Source organism: Xylocopa sonorina, chromosome 9 (genome assembly GCF_050948175.1).
Source record: "Xylocopa sonorina isolate GNS202 chromosome 9, iyXylSono1_principal, whole genome shotgun sequence".
NCBI classification, from domain to species: Eukaryota; Metazoa; Arthropoda; class Insecta; order Hymenoptera; family Apidae; genus Xylocopa; species Xylocopa sonorina.
The window spans coordinates 7647856-7664698 of NC_135201.1; the positions used below are offsets into that span (position 1 = coordinate 7647856).

Below are 16843 nucleotides of genomic sequence, written 5' to 3' on the forward strand. Positions count from 1 at the left end.
CTCCCTCTACTTTGGATCCTCTGGCGCCATCTCTGTGAAAAGTGCTCAAACTGGTCGCACATAATTATCGACAGCGAAGTGAACTACTCAAGAACTACTAGCGCCATCTCTGCGGAAAATATTGAAACTAATGCTTGACCAGTTTCAGCGCTCCTCCCAGAGATGGCGCTAGTGCTTCAGTAGTTCACTTCACTGTCGATAATTATGTGCGACCAGTTTGAGCACTTTTCACTTATAGCTTTCTTATATATCTTTCTCTCTCTTACCTCCAAGGTGGGAGATATAATTATTACTTTTACTCTTTGTGTTCAACGAAAATTAGGGAATTTATTTAATCAGCAGTACTCTAAAATTCTGTAATTAAAATGGGAGGTATTGTTTGTCATTTTCTTGGAGGGCTTACGGTTTGGAAAATACAATCAAAAATATGAATGAAACTGCTGTTTCTCTGAAAAGAACAAAAATCCCAATTTTGTCTGCCATTTTTGCAAATCGGATTTAGATTTATATGAACTTTTTTATTGCTTTTTAGGTGTAGTATTAACTGTAAAAATCTTTCGCACGAGTAGTAGTGAATCAGCCTTGTATATGGGATTTGTTCAAGTATGAAATCTATCTGTACACTTGTTAGAAAGAGAGGGTAGCTCTTTGAATTAGATTACTTAAGTAATTACTTAAGTAATTCATAGTTGTACAAGATGTAAAAGATTTAGGAGATTGTAATAGATGATTTTCGCGCGTATAAGTCAATTAGAGGAACAATTGAAGGACGCTGTAGGTGGTGTGAGGATAATAATAGAGGATACTGTTTCAGCTTTGTCCCTGCCACCTGCGTATTAATGACTGTATTTTCATAAGGATATTAGCAGCGACTCAATTAATTTTACACACGTTTCAGGGTAATTTCGTTTGTTTAATTTGGTATTTCGAAGAAAAACTCTTCTCCAGGTATGTCGAAGAAAGTAAAAGGACGAAATGCGTTTTATTTCTTTATGGTTGACTGGTGTCAGAAACAAAAAAACGGTAAGAAGAGTTTGAAGGAGGCTGCAGTGGATCCAAAATGTAACGAGGAGTGGAGGAACATGACGCCCCAACAAAAGGGGATTTATGAGGCCAGGGCGAAAGATAGTAAGGTTAAAAGCCAAAAAACCGCGGGACTGAAAACAGCGATCGGGGAAAGCATGAAAGATGTCGAGGCGCGCGAGAGAGAGGAGAAAGAATTTGAGGAGCTTATGCACCAATACATAGAATCGGTCGTGTTGATGGGTAAAAGACATAATAGTTTAGAAAAGTTGAAATTCATGTTTATACACGTGAACTGGTATTTCGGAAGGGACGTGGGTATTAACACGTACGAATTCTGCCCGGCCGAGTTTGCGCTGGCAGAGTTTAGTCTAAAAGATGGTATCGTTAATGTATATCATGAAATATTAAAGGTAACTATACCATTAGGTTGGAGGGCAGATGCAATTGAGTTTAGCCAGCAAACGCACCAAATACCTATAGAACTAGCCGAAGGTCAAAGTGACTTTCAGCTTATGTACAGCAAGTTCATCAACATTTTAGAAACGAATAAAACTGGCAACAAGTTTCCTCCATTGTTTACCATAAAAGAAATGACTCCTGCAGTAGAATCGTTGCTAATTAAAATGACTAAGGCTGGCAATGGATCGATCGAAGATTTTGTAGTCTATTCCATAGAAGCACTTTTTGGAGAATTACGAAACGCTGCTGTGCAAGATGTGGACGATCAGAGCATACCGCTAGTAATCGCTGAGAATGAATTTAAAAAGGATAAATTTTCCTCTGTACGAGATCTCGAATGTGACTTTCATAAGAATATAGACGGTACATCACTGTATTGTAGCAAGGCTGTAGTAAGACGATGGGGTTTCACGATATGCGACTACTGCTGTGAATATGTCGGTATAACACCTATCAATGATATACATTGTCCTATTCCTCAATCGTACGTTCATCAAGATGATCAAAACAATGAAAAACAAGATGCTAGTAGCATTGATTTCTATCTTAAAAATTTAAATATAGCGGACAAGCGAAAATTTATTGAAATGAATGGAGTATCTCAAGATCATAGAAGGAAAGTATCTGAACGCAATTATAACGATGAGCAACATAGACGTAACCTGTGTAAACCATTGGAAATAATTGACCATAGTAAAATTGACGCGAGCGCTTCAAGCTCAACAGTCGTAGATATGCCGTCACGGCCATTACGTTTACCCAAAACAATGGCCCAAGCGCTTAACGGAATAGAGGATACTTCCAATCTATTTAAGCAAGAAGATTTCCCTGTAATTGGAGGAAGAGGTATTATGTCTAAGAAACAGACCACAGAGATTAAGTTTCCTCTAGGAAGGGGACGTGGATATCATTAATCGTTTAAGATGTTTGACATAAAAGAAGGAACTTTACTTTGTTTATAACTTTTATTTTTATACTAATGCTAGATCTACAAAATGATGTTATATTAGCTATATCTGTGAATAAAACGAAGACTATTTTTGTACTGATAATTCCGAAACATTTAAATTCTTCCTCATTTAACATCATTTTTCTTTAAGATGGGCTACTTTATAAATGAAAAAACGAATTTTTTAACAAAATATTACATATATTTGTATTTTCTTTCAATATCATATAAAAAAAGAATGTTTCTTGGTACATATTACGTAAAATACTCGTTACAATATCAAGTAACTACACACAGTTGTCTTTTATAATAAAATAATATGATTCCTAAGTACAATAAAAAAATTGCTTTAGAATGAGCAGGATTACATTAGAAAATATCACATTCTTTTTCAATTATTTTACGTAATTTACGTTACGTTATGATAAAATAAAAAAACTGAATATTCATGCACTTGCATCTAGCTTATTTTGTAAAAATAATATTAATCGAGCTCGCAGTGTATACGTTTTCGTTTTTTCAAGTTAGTTGAGATCTCGGATGGCAGAATGCTATTAGTGCCCGCTTTGAGCCACTCTAAAAGCTTGAGCTTCGCTTTACGACCACTAAGAAATAGATCTCTTTCGAGTCGAGGAAGTTGACTGATCAGCATGGGATCGGATATAGGATTCTGAGCCCAATCCATGACTACCCGGAAACGAGACTTAAATGTCTACAAATGAAAAAATAAAGTACTCTCACGTACACAGAAACATACTTAAAAACTACTAAAATTGTAAAATCTAATACTTGATTCCACTACGACTCACTTGTAACAAACTTTCTGTGATTTGTTCAGAATCTCTATCATTCAACTTTCTTACGTGTATTCCTAACTCGTAATAGAATGGACTCCAGTTACTTAAGACGATAGCATCAGCATCCGCATCCAAAATTTCTCTGTTAATGTACAGATAGAAACAAATATAAGTAGGAAAATAATGAGAGAGTATGAATTAAAAACAAAACAATTAAGTAAACAATAAAATTAGAACCTGTATCCTTCCTTGTATATTTTTGGTATATCGATGCTAACTACCGAGTTTTGCAAACTTTTCAATGGCTCTGCCAACCACAATGGAAATTCAATTTTTGATCCTACTTTTAAGTCATCCGTTCTAGATGAAGAATCGAGGAAACCTTCAAATGTAACATTAATAAATTAAAATAATGTAATAAACAAATTGTTATGGATGTTGTGTGTGTTACAGGATAAATGAAAAGTTTAAAACTGAAAGTACAGAAAAGTACTTTCAACAAACTCTAATTAATTAAAGATTACCTAGTCCAGGTAATTCTACCTCAATTTTACATAATATTCTTTCCTCAGAGGATAGAATATCATTTATTGCGAAATAATCTGGCGCATAGCTCTGACAACAGGCCATTATTTAAACAATGAAATTATGTGGTATTTAAACATATCGAATAATATTCAAAACAAAGACAAATCGTTGCGAGCATTTAAGTAAATTAAAAAAGCTTGTGGCGCCATCTATTCGAAAAGTGTTGAAACTTTACGGCGAATAGTTTGAGGACTCTTCACAGAGATGGCGCCACTAATCGGTTAATAGTTTCCTTTGCCAATAGAGGCTGCGCTATCTATTCGCAAAGCTCTGAAACTCTTCTTAGAAAGCTCGTTCACTGCCATCTACTTCCACTCCTTGGAAGGTACATTTCGTTAGGAAATGGTCCCAAAAACAGTTGAATTTAATTTACAAAAGGATTTTAACAGAAAATAGAGACGTTCGTCATTAAAGTGTTATTATTAAGCGTAATTATTTGTTAATAGAAATTGTTATACAAACTCGAGCAACGTGATAGTATTCGTTAAGAAGAAAATTTTTTATCAAGGACCCCAGAAACGCGCGATTCTCACGGAGTGCTATCAACTATGTATCGCGTAATCTATGAACAGAAGGTAAAGTTGAGTTGCGCAGGAGCGTTGCGCAGTCAGTTAAGCAGAGTCCACTGGCGAAAGTAGTGGGGCTGCCCAGGAGAAAGATGGCCGCCACCAGCGAGGAACCGAGTGTTATGGAGCCTTCTCAGACGAATTCCAGGCAAAGCCAGCCCGTCGATCCTTTAAAGGTGCTCTATCCGATGGTAAACGAAGAGGAAACGCCGTTGCCACGCTCGTGGAACCCCAAGGACAAGTTCAATTACATCGGCCTCTCCCAAAACAACCTTCGTGTTCACTACAAAGGTACGTCCGACCAGTCTCGATCTTTCTCAACGTTTTACTCCGCCGCTGGTACCGTCCTCGCGGACGATTTTTAACGTCTACAGAAACGAGGGATCGAGGAACGATCCCGGCCAATCGGATTCGATTCTAGCCTGATACGGACGAATCGTTGACGGAGCTGTAATATCGATTGAAAATGGCAGGGTCTCCGTTTCGCGTGTGTCAGCGACCTAAACAAAGGAATCAGCTGATCGGTCATGGTCTCTATTCGACTTTCCCTCGATCGCTCCTATCCTTTATCATGCCCAAACGTATCCCTGGAATATCCGCCCCGACGATCGAGGCCCCCCCGTCGACCCCTGCCGTTTCACGGCCGATATTTTTCCCACATTCGTGGAAAAAATGAATCTGCGTAGGGAAGGCGCAATGGCAATGACAGCTGCGATGTTTGAACAGTTACTTTCCTCTCTCTTTCTATCCCATACCTTCTTTCCCTTTCTCCCTCTCTCTCTCTCTCAATCTCTCAATCCTCCTCCACCTATAGCTCCTAACTCCCCCTCCCTCCTTCTTCTCCTCAACGTTTTCGTCGTCGATCAGTTTCGAAGTGGACAAATTTTACCATTGAAATTGTTCGAATCACGCGTTTCTACGCGTTACTGAATAGGTCGACGTGAACCACGATGCCGATAAGGACCGTGTTATTGTTGTTATATCCTCGTTTCCAAATTATTATCGCGCGTGGCTGGTTCATATACCGAGAATGTGGTATTTTCTAGTTTGAAAACGATGTTTATCATGTTAACATACGCTCAAGGACACTTCTCTTTTTAAGTAAATATACAAAAGGCAGTTAGATATCTTGTTTATCCCATTTTATTAATATTCTTTTTTCATCTGCGATTGCTTGTATCGTTAAATAATTGATGGTAGTAAGCTTCGAAGCAATGGAATTAGTAATTTCATTGTATACATAGATCGTTACAGGGATAAGATAGTAATCTCTGTGAAGTGCATCGTAGAAGAAATGGAAGTGTAAAATATTTTTCCATTTCTAATCGGACCGGAGTAGATTATACATTTTCTGCGTCAGATGTAACACGATGCATTATTTCATTGTTTTGTATATAATTTCTTTAATCGTTATTCGGTACTGACTTTTCTCAGTTGTACATATACATCAAAAGTGTTTATTTCACAATTTCATACTCGTTTTCAAAATATATAGGTAGATTATAAAAGAACATTTGCGGAGAGTAATAATCTGGTTTCTTCTTTATTCTTATCTATCATAAAGCCTTTATGTTAAGATTATTAAAATGGTAATGTGCCTTATTATAATTTAATTGAGAACGGCTAATGCTATTACCTCAATTGAAACTTATAAGAATACTGCCTTTTCAGTCTTTACATTTACGAGTAAATAACATTGTAACGTGTGGTAATTCCATTTCTGAAGTAAAATTTAAAAAGATATGGTAAAAGTTAAACAGCGTATCTTATTTGATTAATTATTGGCCATAGTATTTCTTCCATAACTTGTAGTTGAATGATTTTTGTTGTTACTTCATTCTTCCTTAATATTTTTGTATATTTTAAATCTTTTATATAATTTATTCATTATAATTATTTAAATTTTATTATACTATTAATATTTTGAGATATCTTTTTTAGATAATTTTGGTAATTACACCAATATTTGTATATTTAAGAGATTGAATAATTTCCAGCTTTAATTGTAAGTAATTAAATGGCTGTTTACTAAAATTTGTATTATTCAATTAAACTAATTAGTTTTTCTGCTAAATCAATCAGCATTTCTCAGAGAGGAACGAATTAGATTGCAAATAACTCTATACAGAATTGAACAAAATGGCAGAATTGAAAGAACGGAATTATCATAAGTTGTTCGAATAGAAGGAAGTCGAACTTAATGTAATGGGCATCAAATCAGTTCTATACTATTAGCAATGTTCTTGATCGTATTTTCACGCGCGCTGATTCTAGCTCGTTCATTTCAAAGTTTTAATATTTTATTAATGAACATAGTGACAGAAAAAAAATAATTTTATTTATTTTATTTGCTTTTCCAACATTCTAGTTAATAATTTTCCTGCTTACATCGTGTGAAACTGCAAGGCACTTTTTAATTTTAATTTTCAGATAACGGAATGAAATATTTCCGCGAATTACTGATGCTAAATAATTTCATCGAAGATATTCAGTGGGCCCCAGCAGTTTATTCTAACATCTGCGTAGTATGTCAAACAAATCAGTGCAGCTTTATTTATTAATCACGACAGACGGCGTGTTTCGTAAATTAATTTGTTACATCAGTATTTGGGCATAATTTACGCCCGATTGTTTCGATGCGAAACGACACATGGCACAGGCAGGTATCGCTATCGCTTTCGTAAGGCGCGTTAATAATTCTTTTATACTTAATTAAATGTGAAATGTGGCTAACTGTAGGTTATTGGGTCGACAAACTGCACCGTTGCACTGCAAGTGCATCCAAGATTAGCGATTAGATTGCGACGAACGGTCGCTTCTGTTCGCAAATTTCTTAACCCCCCTCTCCGAGTTTTTCACCGTGAATCACTTTCTTCGGACTTGTATTAAAACGAAAGTGACACCTTTCCCACGTTTTATCTCTGAACAAACAATTTCAGAATTGTTTCTAAATTGGTTCGAGACCTTCTTATTTTCTTTCCTTCTTTTTTTAAATCGTACGTTCAATCTGAATAATTAAAAAGGCTTTTTTGTATTTTTTAGAAAAAACCAGGGAACGATTTTTTTCTTTTTTGAGGCGATATCGAAGGGGAGCTAAAAAAAATCCAGGAGAAACCGCCTGGAATTTCTATTCCATTAGAAGTCTATTTATTGAAATGAAAGCTTATTCAATGTCTAATTAATTAAAATTCTGCTGAGAGTTTATCTTTACTACCGTGGAATGCCTCTTCGATTGTACGTAGAGTTTCAAACATTTCACGACACCCTGGAAGAAATAGAATTAGTGGTTAGAATATCTTAGCTCAACGAGGCGGTCCTCTATATTTGACCTATCCGAACGCATAGTTGGCAAACAATATAGGTAATGGGAATGTTTCAGGTTATGGAAAAACTCACAAAGACGCCGCGAGTGTACGTACAACGCACTGCATACCGGCAGCCTGCGGTCTCTACTATTTCGAGGTGAAGATCGTCAGTAAAGGGAGAGATGGTTACATGGGAATTGGCCTGTCTGCTCATGGCGTGAGCGTGAACAGGCTGCCAGGTTGGGACAAGCACTCGTACGGCTACCACGGGGACGATGGGCACAGTTTCTGTTCATCCGGGACTGGCCAACCATATGGGCCCACGTTCACCACCGGGGACGTGATCGGCTGTGGTGTGAATCTTGTCGACAACACTGCCTTCTACACGAAGAACGGACACCATCTTGGTATCGCCTTCACCGATCTTCCGGTTGGTTGCAACATTCTCTGAAACATCGGATATTTAAAAAACTGTTCGGTTACGTCGTAGAAGAGAACTCGTAGATTTGGACCCATAGACCTTTGACACAGCTGATGGATTGTTGGCTATTTAGGGTTTTGCTTGAATCACAGGATGAAGGTCAGAGTTTTTTTGTAGGATACCAGGTCTACGGGTCGTCGTAAAGCGTTAAGATTTTAAGGAAATTCGTCGAAAATTAACTAATCTACAGCCCTTTCCACTGTTCCTAATTGTCTAAACTGTAGTACCCTCCTCGAACGTTTTTTAAAACAGTTTAGATTATATGTATGTAAATGTTTATTTACGAGGAACTCAAACGTGTAAAACGGTTTGAAATGTACAGTAATTGTTCATTTTACAGCCAAATTTATATCCAACGGTGGGTCTTCAAACACCCGGGGAGGTGGTCGATGCGAACTTCGGTCAAGAACCGTTTGTTTTCGATATCGACGACATGCTTAACGAACTTCGCGTTAAAACAAGATTGCAAATTATAAACTATCCCACACCAGATCACGGGCAGGGTCAGTGGCAAGCAGTCCTTCACAAGTAAGTTGAATTTTCGTAGTTGTTATATTATTTCTTACATACCACATACTAAAAGTTCTTATTTATGTTTTTTTTTTAGAATGGTGTCAACGTATCTGGTTCATCACGGTTATTGTGCCACTGCCGAAGCGTTTGCCAATAGTACTGGTCAAGGATTCGAGGAAGATCTTAACTCCATTAAAAATAGACAAAGTAAGCAAAGCGATTAATAATCTTTTTCACTAATTTTTTCATATAATCAATACGCTAAGTCTTCCACGTAGAAGATAATATTTGTATAAGGAAAAACATGCCGTTCACGTTCTTTTAGAAATTCTAAAGTTGGTATTGGCGGGCAGAATGGGCGAAGCAATAGAGTTAACCAGTCGATTATACCCTGGTCTCTTAGAACGAGACCCGAATCTTCTTTTCGCGCTCAAGTGTCGGCAGTTCGTCGAGATGGTGAACGGCAGCGACTCCGAAATCACTCAAAACTCCAACGTCAATCAAACTAGCGTTATACAGTCTACGAAGGCTTACACCAAGTCGTCAGCGAACGGTAATGTGGAGGAGATGAACATGAACAACACCATGAACGGCTCCACTGAACAGCAGCTCGTTAACGGACAAATTGAGAACGATGTAGATATGGAGGAGAATGTTATGAACGGAGTGAAGAGTAATAATGAGAATGGTTACCAGAACGGTGATCTGAACACAAATGGATACAAGTGTCAGAACGGAGAGGACGTTGATATGGGTGAGACGCTATTAGGTTGCTTCCCGTTCGCTTGATTACTTTAAACGCAATAAAATCTAAATTAAAGTTATATAAACGCATAAGACTTTACAGGATACAGTCAATTGCAATATTTCGCTCTCTAGATTGGTCCATATATTTTTTCACTTCTTCTTGTATCGCGAGAACTTTATATAAATATTGGTCCCCTTCAATTTTTTCCCAGAAACGAACAGTGTCAATCAAACTCTACAACAACAACAACAACAGAACGGTAGTTGCAATATGGAAAACACGCTGAATAAGAATAACAAGAAGCAGCTTTGCGGCGGGGACAAACAGGCAATCGAGAAGATGTTAGAATTCGGTAGGCAATTGTATTCTCAGTCGATACATCTTCGACAGCAGCATGGAAAAAACGAAAGCAATAAAAAGATGCTCCAGGATGCGTTCAGTCTTCTAGCTTACGCGAATCCATGGAACTCGCCGGTTGGGTGGCAACTTGACCCTCAACAGAGGGAAACCGTTTGCGCGAGACTCAACTCTGCCATACTCGGTGAGAGAGATATTATTACCTACGTATATTTCTTTAAGAAGGAAAGTTGCAGTAACAATTGATGTGCTCCTCTACTACATAACGTTAACTCGTTAAACCATTGCATAGATATATACATACAGGTCGGTCAATCGAGTTTTAACATCGAACGTGAAATCGATTGTGAATTTAGCCTTTACACGAGACTCTGATGCATTAAAGATGAATTAATCGATAGTTCGAAAACACCCTGTATGTATTCTGGCACGTTATGGCTTTCAGAATCGAGTAACTTGCCACGACGGCCACCGTTGGAAGTCGCAGCATCTCACGCGAGAGAACTGGTACGGCTGATGTCTCACGCTGGTCTTGGGGCATGCGGCTTCGCGGTTGTAGACAATATCATCCAATATTGACGGTGCCTACCCCTGCTGCCACGTCTGCTTCTTCTGCCGGCTCGAGTTTGGTTAGTAACTCTCTTACGCGTACATTACGCATCGATTAGAAGAAGCTGGGGATAGTTGATACACGCACTACAGTACGTTACAGAAATTCGCCTCGTGACGTTACGCGATCTATAACGGTAGTTGTGTACCAATAAGGAAAATGGGGGAAAGAAATAGAGAGGGAGAGAGAGAGAGAGAGAGAGAGAATGAGTGAGTGAGGATCGTCAGTTTTAAATTAAGTTGTACTACATTTGTGATAAGAAGAGGATTTATACGTCGTGGACCGTTCACACGGTAATGACTTTATTGATTTTGTTCACTTTTGCTGATAATAAAATGTCCGTTCTCTGTGGATTGAATAAAGCATTTTGATTTTCGTTCACTGTTCCGCTACTCGAGGAAACTGGTTCTTTTCTATGGTGTGTCGTCTCGTTCTCCGTTCTCCCAAATTTAACTGATACCTACACCTTTTCTGACGTTTCTCTGAAATGAATTTCATTACACATTTTCGACGAATACGATACTCGCTGTTCGTTTTTCTGTACAAAACGTTCCGTAATCGATGGTACGACTGAGAAGTTTAAAACGGAATAAGTTAGAGGCGAGGAACAGTAGTTTTTTCTACAAGTGTTTATATTCGGAATAATGGATTCTAAATATTAATCAGGTGTCTGTACTTAAGTAAGTGGTATACCCGGTGAATATTTAAAGTACGTTGCCTCGAAAATGGAGACTGGTACGAACGAATTCTGTTCTATGATTTTTGACTTATCTCCTTATTCGTTTGTTCGTTTAGGTTTTGCTATTCAAAAGAAAATGATCGATATTATTCCCTATTGAATGGAATTTATGTGAATGCGAGAGAATGAGAGTGTAATGCGTTTTAGCTTCTTAAATTTTTGCAAGTTCTTAGAGTTTTTTGAATGACAATAATAAATTCACTTTGATGTTGTTGTGCAATTAAGATATTATTATTATTATTAAATATCATAGAGGCTGTTTGCAATTGTGAATCGTGCAATTAACCGAGGGCTTTCGTCATTTGTCAAGAGATTGATATACCTCAATGTATCAATTATCCCTGGACTTTCGAGACGGGAACGTTTTTTGTATCTTTGTACATTTTTTATCTCCGATGTAGATAGAGGTTCGATTAGCCATTCATATATATAATTTATGACCATTTACATCTTGTAAAGAAAACAGAAGAGTGCCACGGCTCTTTAGTTGAAACATCATTTTGTAAACAATATATATAATATATATATATATAAATAGCTCTTAATCCTTTTTCATGTAACTGTTACATATAATTGACTTTATATATTTTTCTAAAATTATACGAGGTTTTAAAATACAACACCGTCTCGTTAAATCACTTTTAATACCCATGCAAAATCGTTTTTGTGTTCTCATGCATTAAGAACTACAAACATGAATTATTATTATTTTTTTTTTTTTTCTTCTTTTTTGTCTTTCTTATGAATGGTGCTGTAATTTAGAAAATAAGACACAGGTGTTGTGAACCGTTCCACGCGAATTAACGTTTTGTGTCACTGCACCTGTGATAATAATAACGAAATACGTGTAATTCTGTTAGTTTAAGTGTTTTATGAATTTTTTTCTTCGTCAAGGAGTGCAAACAAGTACTCTTGTTGCGAGCAATCGTTTTCGTGTCGTAGTCATGCAATGTTCAGTGTTAGAGGAGACATTTCAATTTTATGTTTGCGAATATTTTTAAAATTATGTATGTTTCATTTTTATTCTATAATCTTCACTTTTGGTTAATGTGATGTAGAGAATTGTAAACGTTTGCCAAAATTTTATCTACCCATTAAAATATTGTATCATTTTTTATTGTAACTTTTGCAATACTCATTGTATAAAAGATAACTTGAAATATAATTTAACGATTTAGCTTTAAGTTTGATAAATTTTTTTTTTTATATATTTTATTAATTATTACATCTGTTAATCCATGATCTTTCTATTATATGGATAAAAATTGAAATATCATAGCAATATATTCTAACAGTAAGGACATTAAAATATCTACATAAGTATATCCCTTTGTTTGCGTGGGGTAGCAAATTTTTAAGAATGAATGAAGAGTATTATGTGAAAGTGTTATAATATTTAATATTGAGTATATTATTAATAAAATTATACGATTATTGTCAATATTTATATTAACCATAAAGAGTTCAAAAAATATTTTATATAAAATTCACTATTGCCTTCATGAACATTCCTTATATTTAATTAACATCTATCTATTGGAACATTCATTTTTTTACCTGCATCATGTTTTCAAGTTCATTTTATATATATCTTTGGAAGATTATAGTCAGTATATAATATGGTTTTAAAGTTCCATTTCCTCAATTAAAAAAAAAAAAAAATATTAAGTTCGAGAAGTATGCTAAAAAAAAAAAAATCATTAATCTTCTCACACCCCCATCGCATATTTATAGGTTGCCAAGAATATCGTGAGAGGAGAGCTTGGTGTTTAGATGTGGGCTGTTAATTAGAATAGTATCTATAATCTTTTAAGTACATTCGTTTGTATTATTTTCCCATAAAATGAGTCGTTAAACGTTGTTGAAAGAACGAAGTTCAATGGTAATGCCGTTAGAGATTCGTATTGACCGATTGCGATCTCGTTTGTTCCAGGATGTGGAGACGGAACGTGGAGCAGATAATACTTTTGCAGCAACAACTTCGCGACATCGCGTGCCTCTTCAGCTAGAGTCCGGAAGTTGGCTCTCTGGCTCGATCTCACACATGTACACCCGACACACAAGCGAGTTACAAAATACACACGCGCGAGACCCACCAAAAAAATGTACACGATGTTATGCTGGCAATGGATACGGGAACGTGGATGATTGCTAAACCGGAAATCATCATTACAAGGATCATTGCACGGATGTAACGAAAAATTTCTCAGAGCATGTGTAAGAGAAAATTGTCTCAGAGAGAAGCCCAACGTAACGGAAGAGAAGATGTTGAAGGTGTTGAATGAAACCGCGGAAGAAGAAACCGATATAATCGATGGTCGAGATTAAGATCAAGATGGCAGGCAAAGTTCCAAGGAGCTAGATGGCGCTGACGGTTAAAGGAACGCCAGAATAATCTAGTAAGGGAAATTACGATTGCGAAGACGCAACTGAGAGGATTCTCACTTGACGATTGTAAATGTGATTCTGAACGAGGAAGAGATCGACGATCGAAGACGGAGGACAAGCTTAAGGATGAGGATGCGAATAAAGTCGAGGATGACGTTTAAACACCTGCCAAGACGACCCTTTTCTCGTTTCCTCTTTTTAGCCCTGTAATTCATCATCATCGTGAGGTTGTTCCCTCGTTCCCATAATCGACCGCCACCGAGTTATCGAATCGTTTCTCGCCACGGGACATGCTTTTGTATTTTCGCCTAGTTTCCGACCAGCAAAACGATCAACACCTCTTCAGGTAGGTTTTTCAACCTTATTTACCTGATAATTATTTTTCCTCCAGCCTTTCGTCGTTTCGCTTCACCGCCATTGTTCCCGCTCTACGTTATTCAATTCAATTTTTGCTCTCCAAAATTATTCCTACCTTGATCTCCATCATCTTGATTGGATTAGTTTTCGATGAAACGATTGATCGAAGCGTAACGTTTATTCAACGTCGATGAATATTTTTAGCGTTTTCGAAAGGATTTTACTTTTTTTCTATTTCTTATCGGTACTTCGTCCCGTTGTTTATTCCAGTAATTTTATGCCCTTTTACAACGAAAATTTTAACATCACATCTCCTTTCGCATAATTACTGAGATCAATTATCGCATCTGCCCTCTTCTTTTTTTTTTTTATCGAGAAAATTAACGAGAAAAGAGCCTCGTCGACTTAACTACGATTAATTAATCCCTCGTCGATTATCCTGATAGCCTTTCTAATCGTATTGTCAATGAGTCGATTTTTGTATTAATTCAATTATCAATTAACTCTTAATGGAAGTAAGCAAGGCGAGAAAGAAAATTAATAAGATTATAATATAAGTGAAATAAAGGGAGTAATATTCTTTGATCTTTTCATTGTCGTAAGTTAAGGTTAGGACAGACGAGAGGACCGTCTTTCCTTTTCGACGATCGTTCAATTTCCGTCTGATCTCTGTAGCAAACGAACAGACTTTCGATAAAGCAGTAACCCTTTATTTTTAATCATTTCCTCCTTCTTGGTATTCACTTTTTTTCTCTCTTTCTCTCTCTCTCTGTCTCTTTTCTTTTTTTTTAATCGTCGTATATAGGTTGTTACTATTTTCTATTGTTACAAATTGTTATAAACGATCTGTCGAACGATCGTTAAGTTTTTTCCTTCGATTTTACTCGTCCTAGGTTCGATCGACTAAACGAAACAAAAACGGCAAGAGAAATAAATCGTGTATTAGTGAGATATATCGTGTGATTGTGAGAGGAACTTTGTAAAGAGGAAAAGGAAAAACGACAAAAAAAAAGAAATGCTAAAATTGAGCGACGAAATTTACAAAAAAAAAATATTAATTATGCGATCCTGAACGATTGTAAATGATCGAAGATTATGACAGTTATATAGTGAAGATTAATAAAAAGTTGTATAATTAAAGAGAACGTTGTAAAGTATGCGCTGTTTTCTATTTGTCTTTTCTCTCTGATAATTAATTTGCGTGAAATATTTATTTTTCTCTCGTTAAACAGAAAATTCTAGTTAGTTATCTTTTTTATTTCGACAGAGGTTTATTTGAGATTAACGCAGAAATTGTAGACTAAGTTGACGAGAAATTGTTGAAAATCTTTTGCACTTAACAAAACGTTTTAAATCTGAATAAAAGTGGCTGTTCTCTCGATCATATAAGATATACAACTACACTTCTTGGATATGATTTTTTGGAATGCGAAAAGCAGAATAGACTGTTCGATTAAAATAGAATTACTTATATAAAAAATTTGTCTTTTCGCGCAAAATTCTATCAAATGATTAGGAGGAACGAACAAATTTTCGGCCACGGAACGAGGGAACGAGGGGGAAAAGGAGGAAGTAGAAGATGGAACAAGGAAGGTGTTGTGAGAAGAGTAATTAAATAATAACAAATATTAACGATGACGAAGATGCAAGAATTTACACTTAATTAATTAAAATAGAAATGGAGGTGGATGGAGAAATGAAACAAATCAATAAATAACAAAGGATATATATATATATGTATGTATGAAACAATCTTGTATTCTATGATAAGTAATTGTTTTTTATATGCGACATAGTATATTATATTATACAATATGTGATACGTATATACATGTGTATGTATGCATACGTGTAAAGGTATATAAACATGTATATGTGTATAAATGAAGAAGGAAAAAAAAAAGAAAAAAAACGAAAGGATTAATAGCGTACGCGTGAGATATCAAGGACAAAAAGTTTATTAACTATTTTATGTGTGTGGGTATATGTATAAGGCACGCATGTCGCCGTATGTCCGTGTGAGTTGTATGTATGCGTTCGTGTCGTTCTTCATACATATACGCAGACATGGCGAACGAGTGCAAGAGAGAGGGAGAGACTGGTTGGCGTGAATGTGAGACAGAGATCGAGTGTATGCGAGAAAATTCGTTGATTTCAAACGATTAATGGAAGAAGAAAAATACAATTTGACGATTTTTAGTGTTAAACGTTTTCTTTACTATAGGTAGAGAGTCTCGAGTAACTTGCGAATAATACAGTACGATTTGGAGACACTGTTCGTTGAATTCTGATTCTATATCATTCGCTTCGATCGGAACCCTGAAAATTTTGCTTACGTACGTTTTTTTTTTAAATTAGAGGGCAATTGCAATCGGGATTTTTCGTTGTTCTCTTTCTTTTATCTCTATAAGTATCGCGAGAGATTTTGTTAACGTACGTAGAGAAATTTGTTTCATTTGAATTTTTCACAATGATTTTGCCATTTTGTCGTTTTACGAAGGTAATACTTTATAAGACATTTTTCATTTTATTAACAGTAGGCTAAACAATTTTTGCTAATATGCTGTGAGTGATTAAATTTGTTTCTTATTGCGTTAATGTTTTTTTTTCGTATTGCTCACTTCCCTCTCTTTGAGAATATGTATAATAGTAGTAAGAAGTAGTATTCGTTTAATTTTGTTTTCAATCGTTACCATAGTCGATGCTACATAAATTTGTATTTTCTTACTTTACTTTAGAACTGTAAAGATTATTGCCAGCATTGTTGTTACTTTTTATCATTATTATTTTATTTCCAGCATAATTTTTAAAATTATATGTATTATCCACAGTTGATATCGTCGATATAATTGAATTATCGTTTGTTGGTCATACCGTATACAAGAAGACACTATCAGACGTACAAAGAGGTTTCACATTTATGGATTCCTTAATTTCTTATTATTTGAATATTTTGTACT

General features: G+C 35.9%; 3 protein-coding genes and 1 long non-coding RNA gene across 6 annotated transcripts; 3 read left to right on the top strand and 1 right to left on the bottom strand.

The window, feature by feature from the left end:
• The first annotated feature begins 947 nt into the window (after window positions 1–947).
• On the top strand, window positions 948–2451 carry LOC143426756 (protein maelstrom 2). The gene has a single exon (XM_076900383.1). It carries the CDS (start codon window positions 951–953, stop codon window positions 2397–2399), a length of 1449 nt encoding a protein of 482 aa, XP_076756498.1. The 5' UTR covers window positions 948–950; the 3' UTR covers window positions 2400–2451.
• Window positions 2452–2904: 453 nt separating this feature from the next.
• Psf3 (DNA replication complex GINS protein PSF3) lies at window positions 2905–3924 on the bottom strand. Its single transcript, XM_076900509.1, has 4 exons — window positions 3756–3924; window positions 3469–3613; window positions 3244–3373; window positions 2905–3146 (listed from the first exon to the last, which is right to left on the bottom strand). Exons 1-4 carry the CDS (start codon window positions 3859–3861, stop codon window positions 2919–2921), a joined length of 609 nt encoding a protein of 202 aa, XP_076756624.1. The 5' UTR covers window positions 3862–3924; the 3' UTR covers window positions 2905–2918.
• Window positions 3925–4421: 497 nt separating this feature from the next.
• On the top strand, window positions 4422–13212 carry Ranbpm (Ran-binding protein M). Of its 2 annotated transcripts, XR_013102353.1 has the most exons (8): window positions 4423–4676; window positions 7765–8120; window positions 8512–8699; window positions 8779–8891; window positions 9010–9438; window positions 9644–9973; window positions 10235–10418; window positions 13072–13212. XR_013102353.1 is itself a non-coding variant. In XM_076902190.1 (7 exons), exons 1-7 carry the CDS (start codon window positions 4478–4480, stop codon window positions 10366–10368), a joined length of 1749 nt encoding a protein of 582 aa, XP_076758305.1. In that variant the 5' UTR covers window positions 4422–4477; the 3' UTR covers window positions 10369–10791. The 2 variants fall into 2 exon arrangements, 1 of the variants encoding a protein (XP_076758305.1); XM_076902190.1 differs by lacking the exon at window positions 13072–13212 and having other exon boundaries at window positions 4422–4676; window positions 10235–10791.
• Window positions 4684–7320, top strand: LOC143427768 (uncharacterized). Of its 2 annotated transcripts, XR_013102358.1 has the most exons (4): window positions 6336–6394; window positions 6468–6587; window positions 6816–7048; window positions 7125–7320. It is a non-coding gene; the product is annotated as an uncharacterized LOC143427768 (long non-coding RNA). The 2 variants fall into 2 exon arrangements; XR_013102357.1 differs by lacking the exons at window positions 6336–6394; window positions 6468–6587 and adding an exon at window positions 4684–5504.
• Window positions 13213–16843: the final 3631 nt, after the last annotated feature.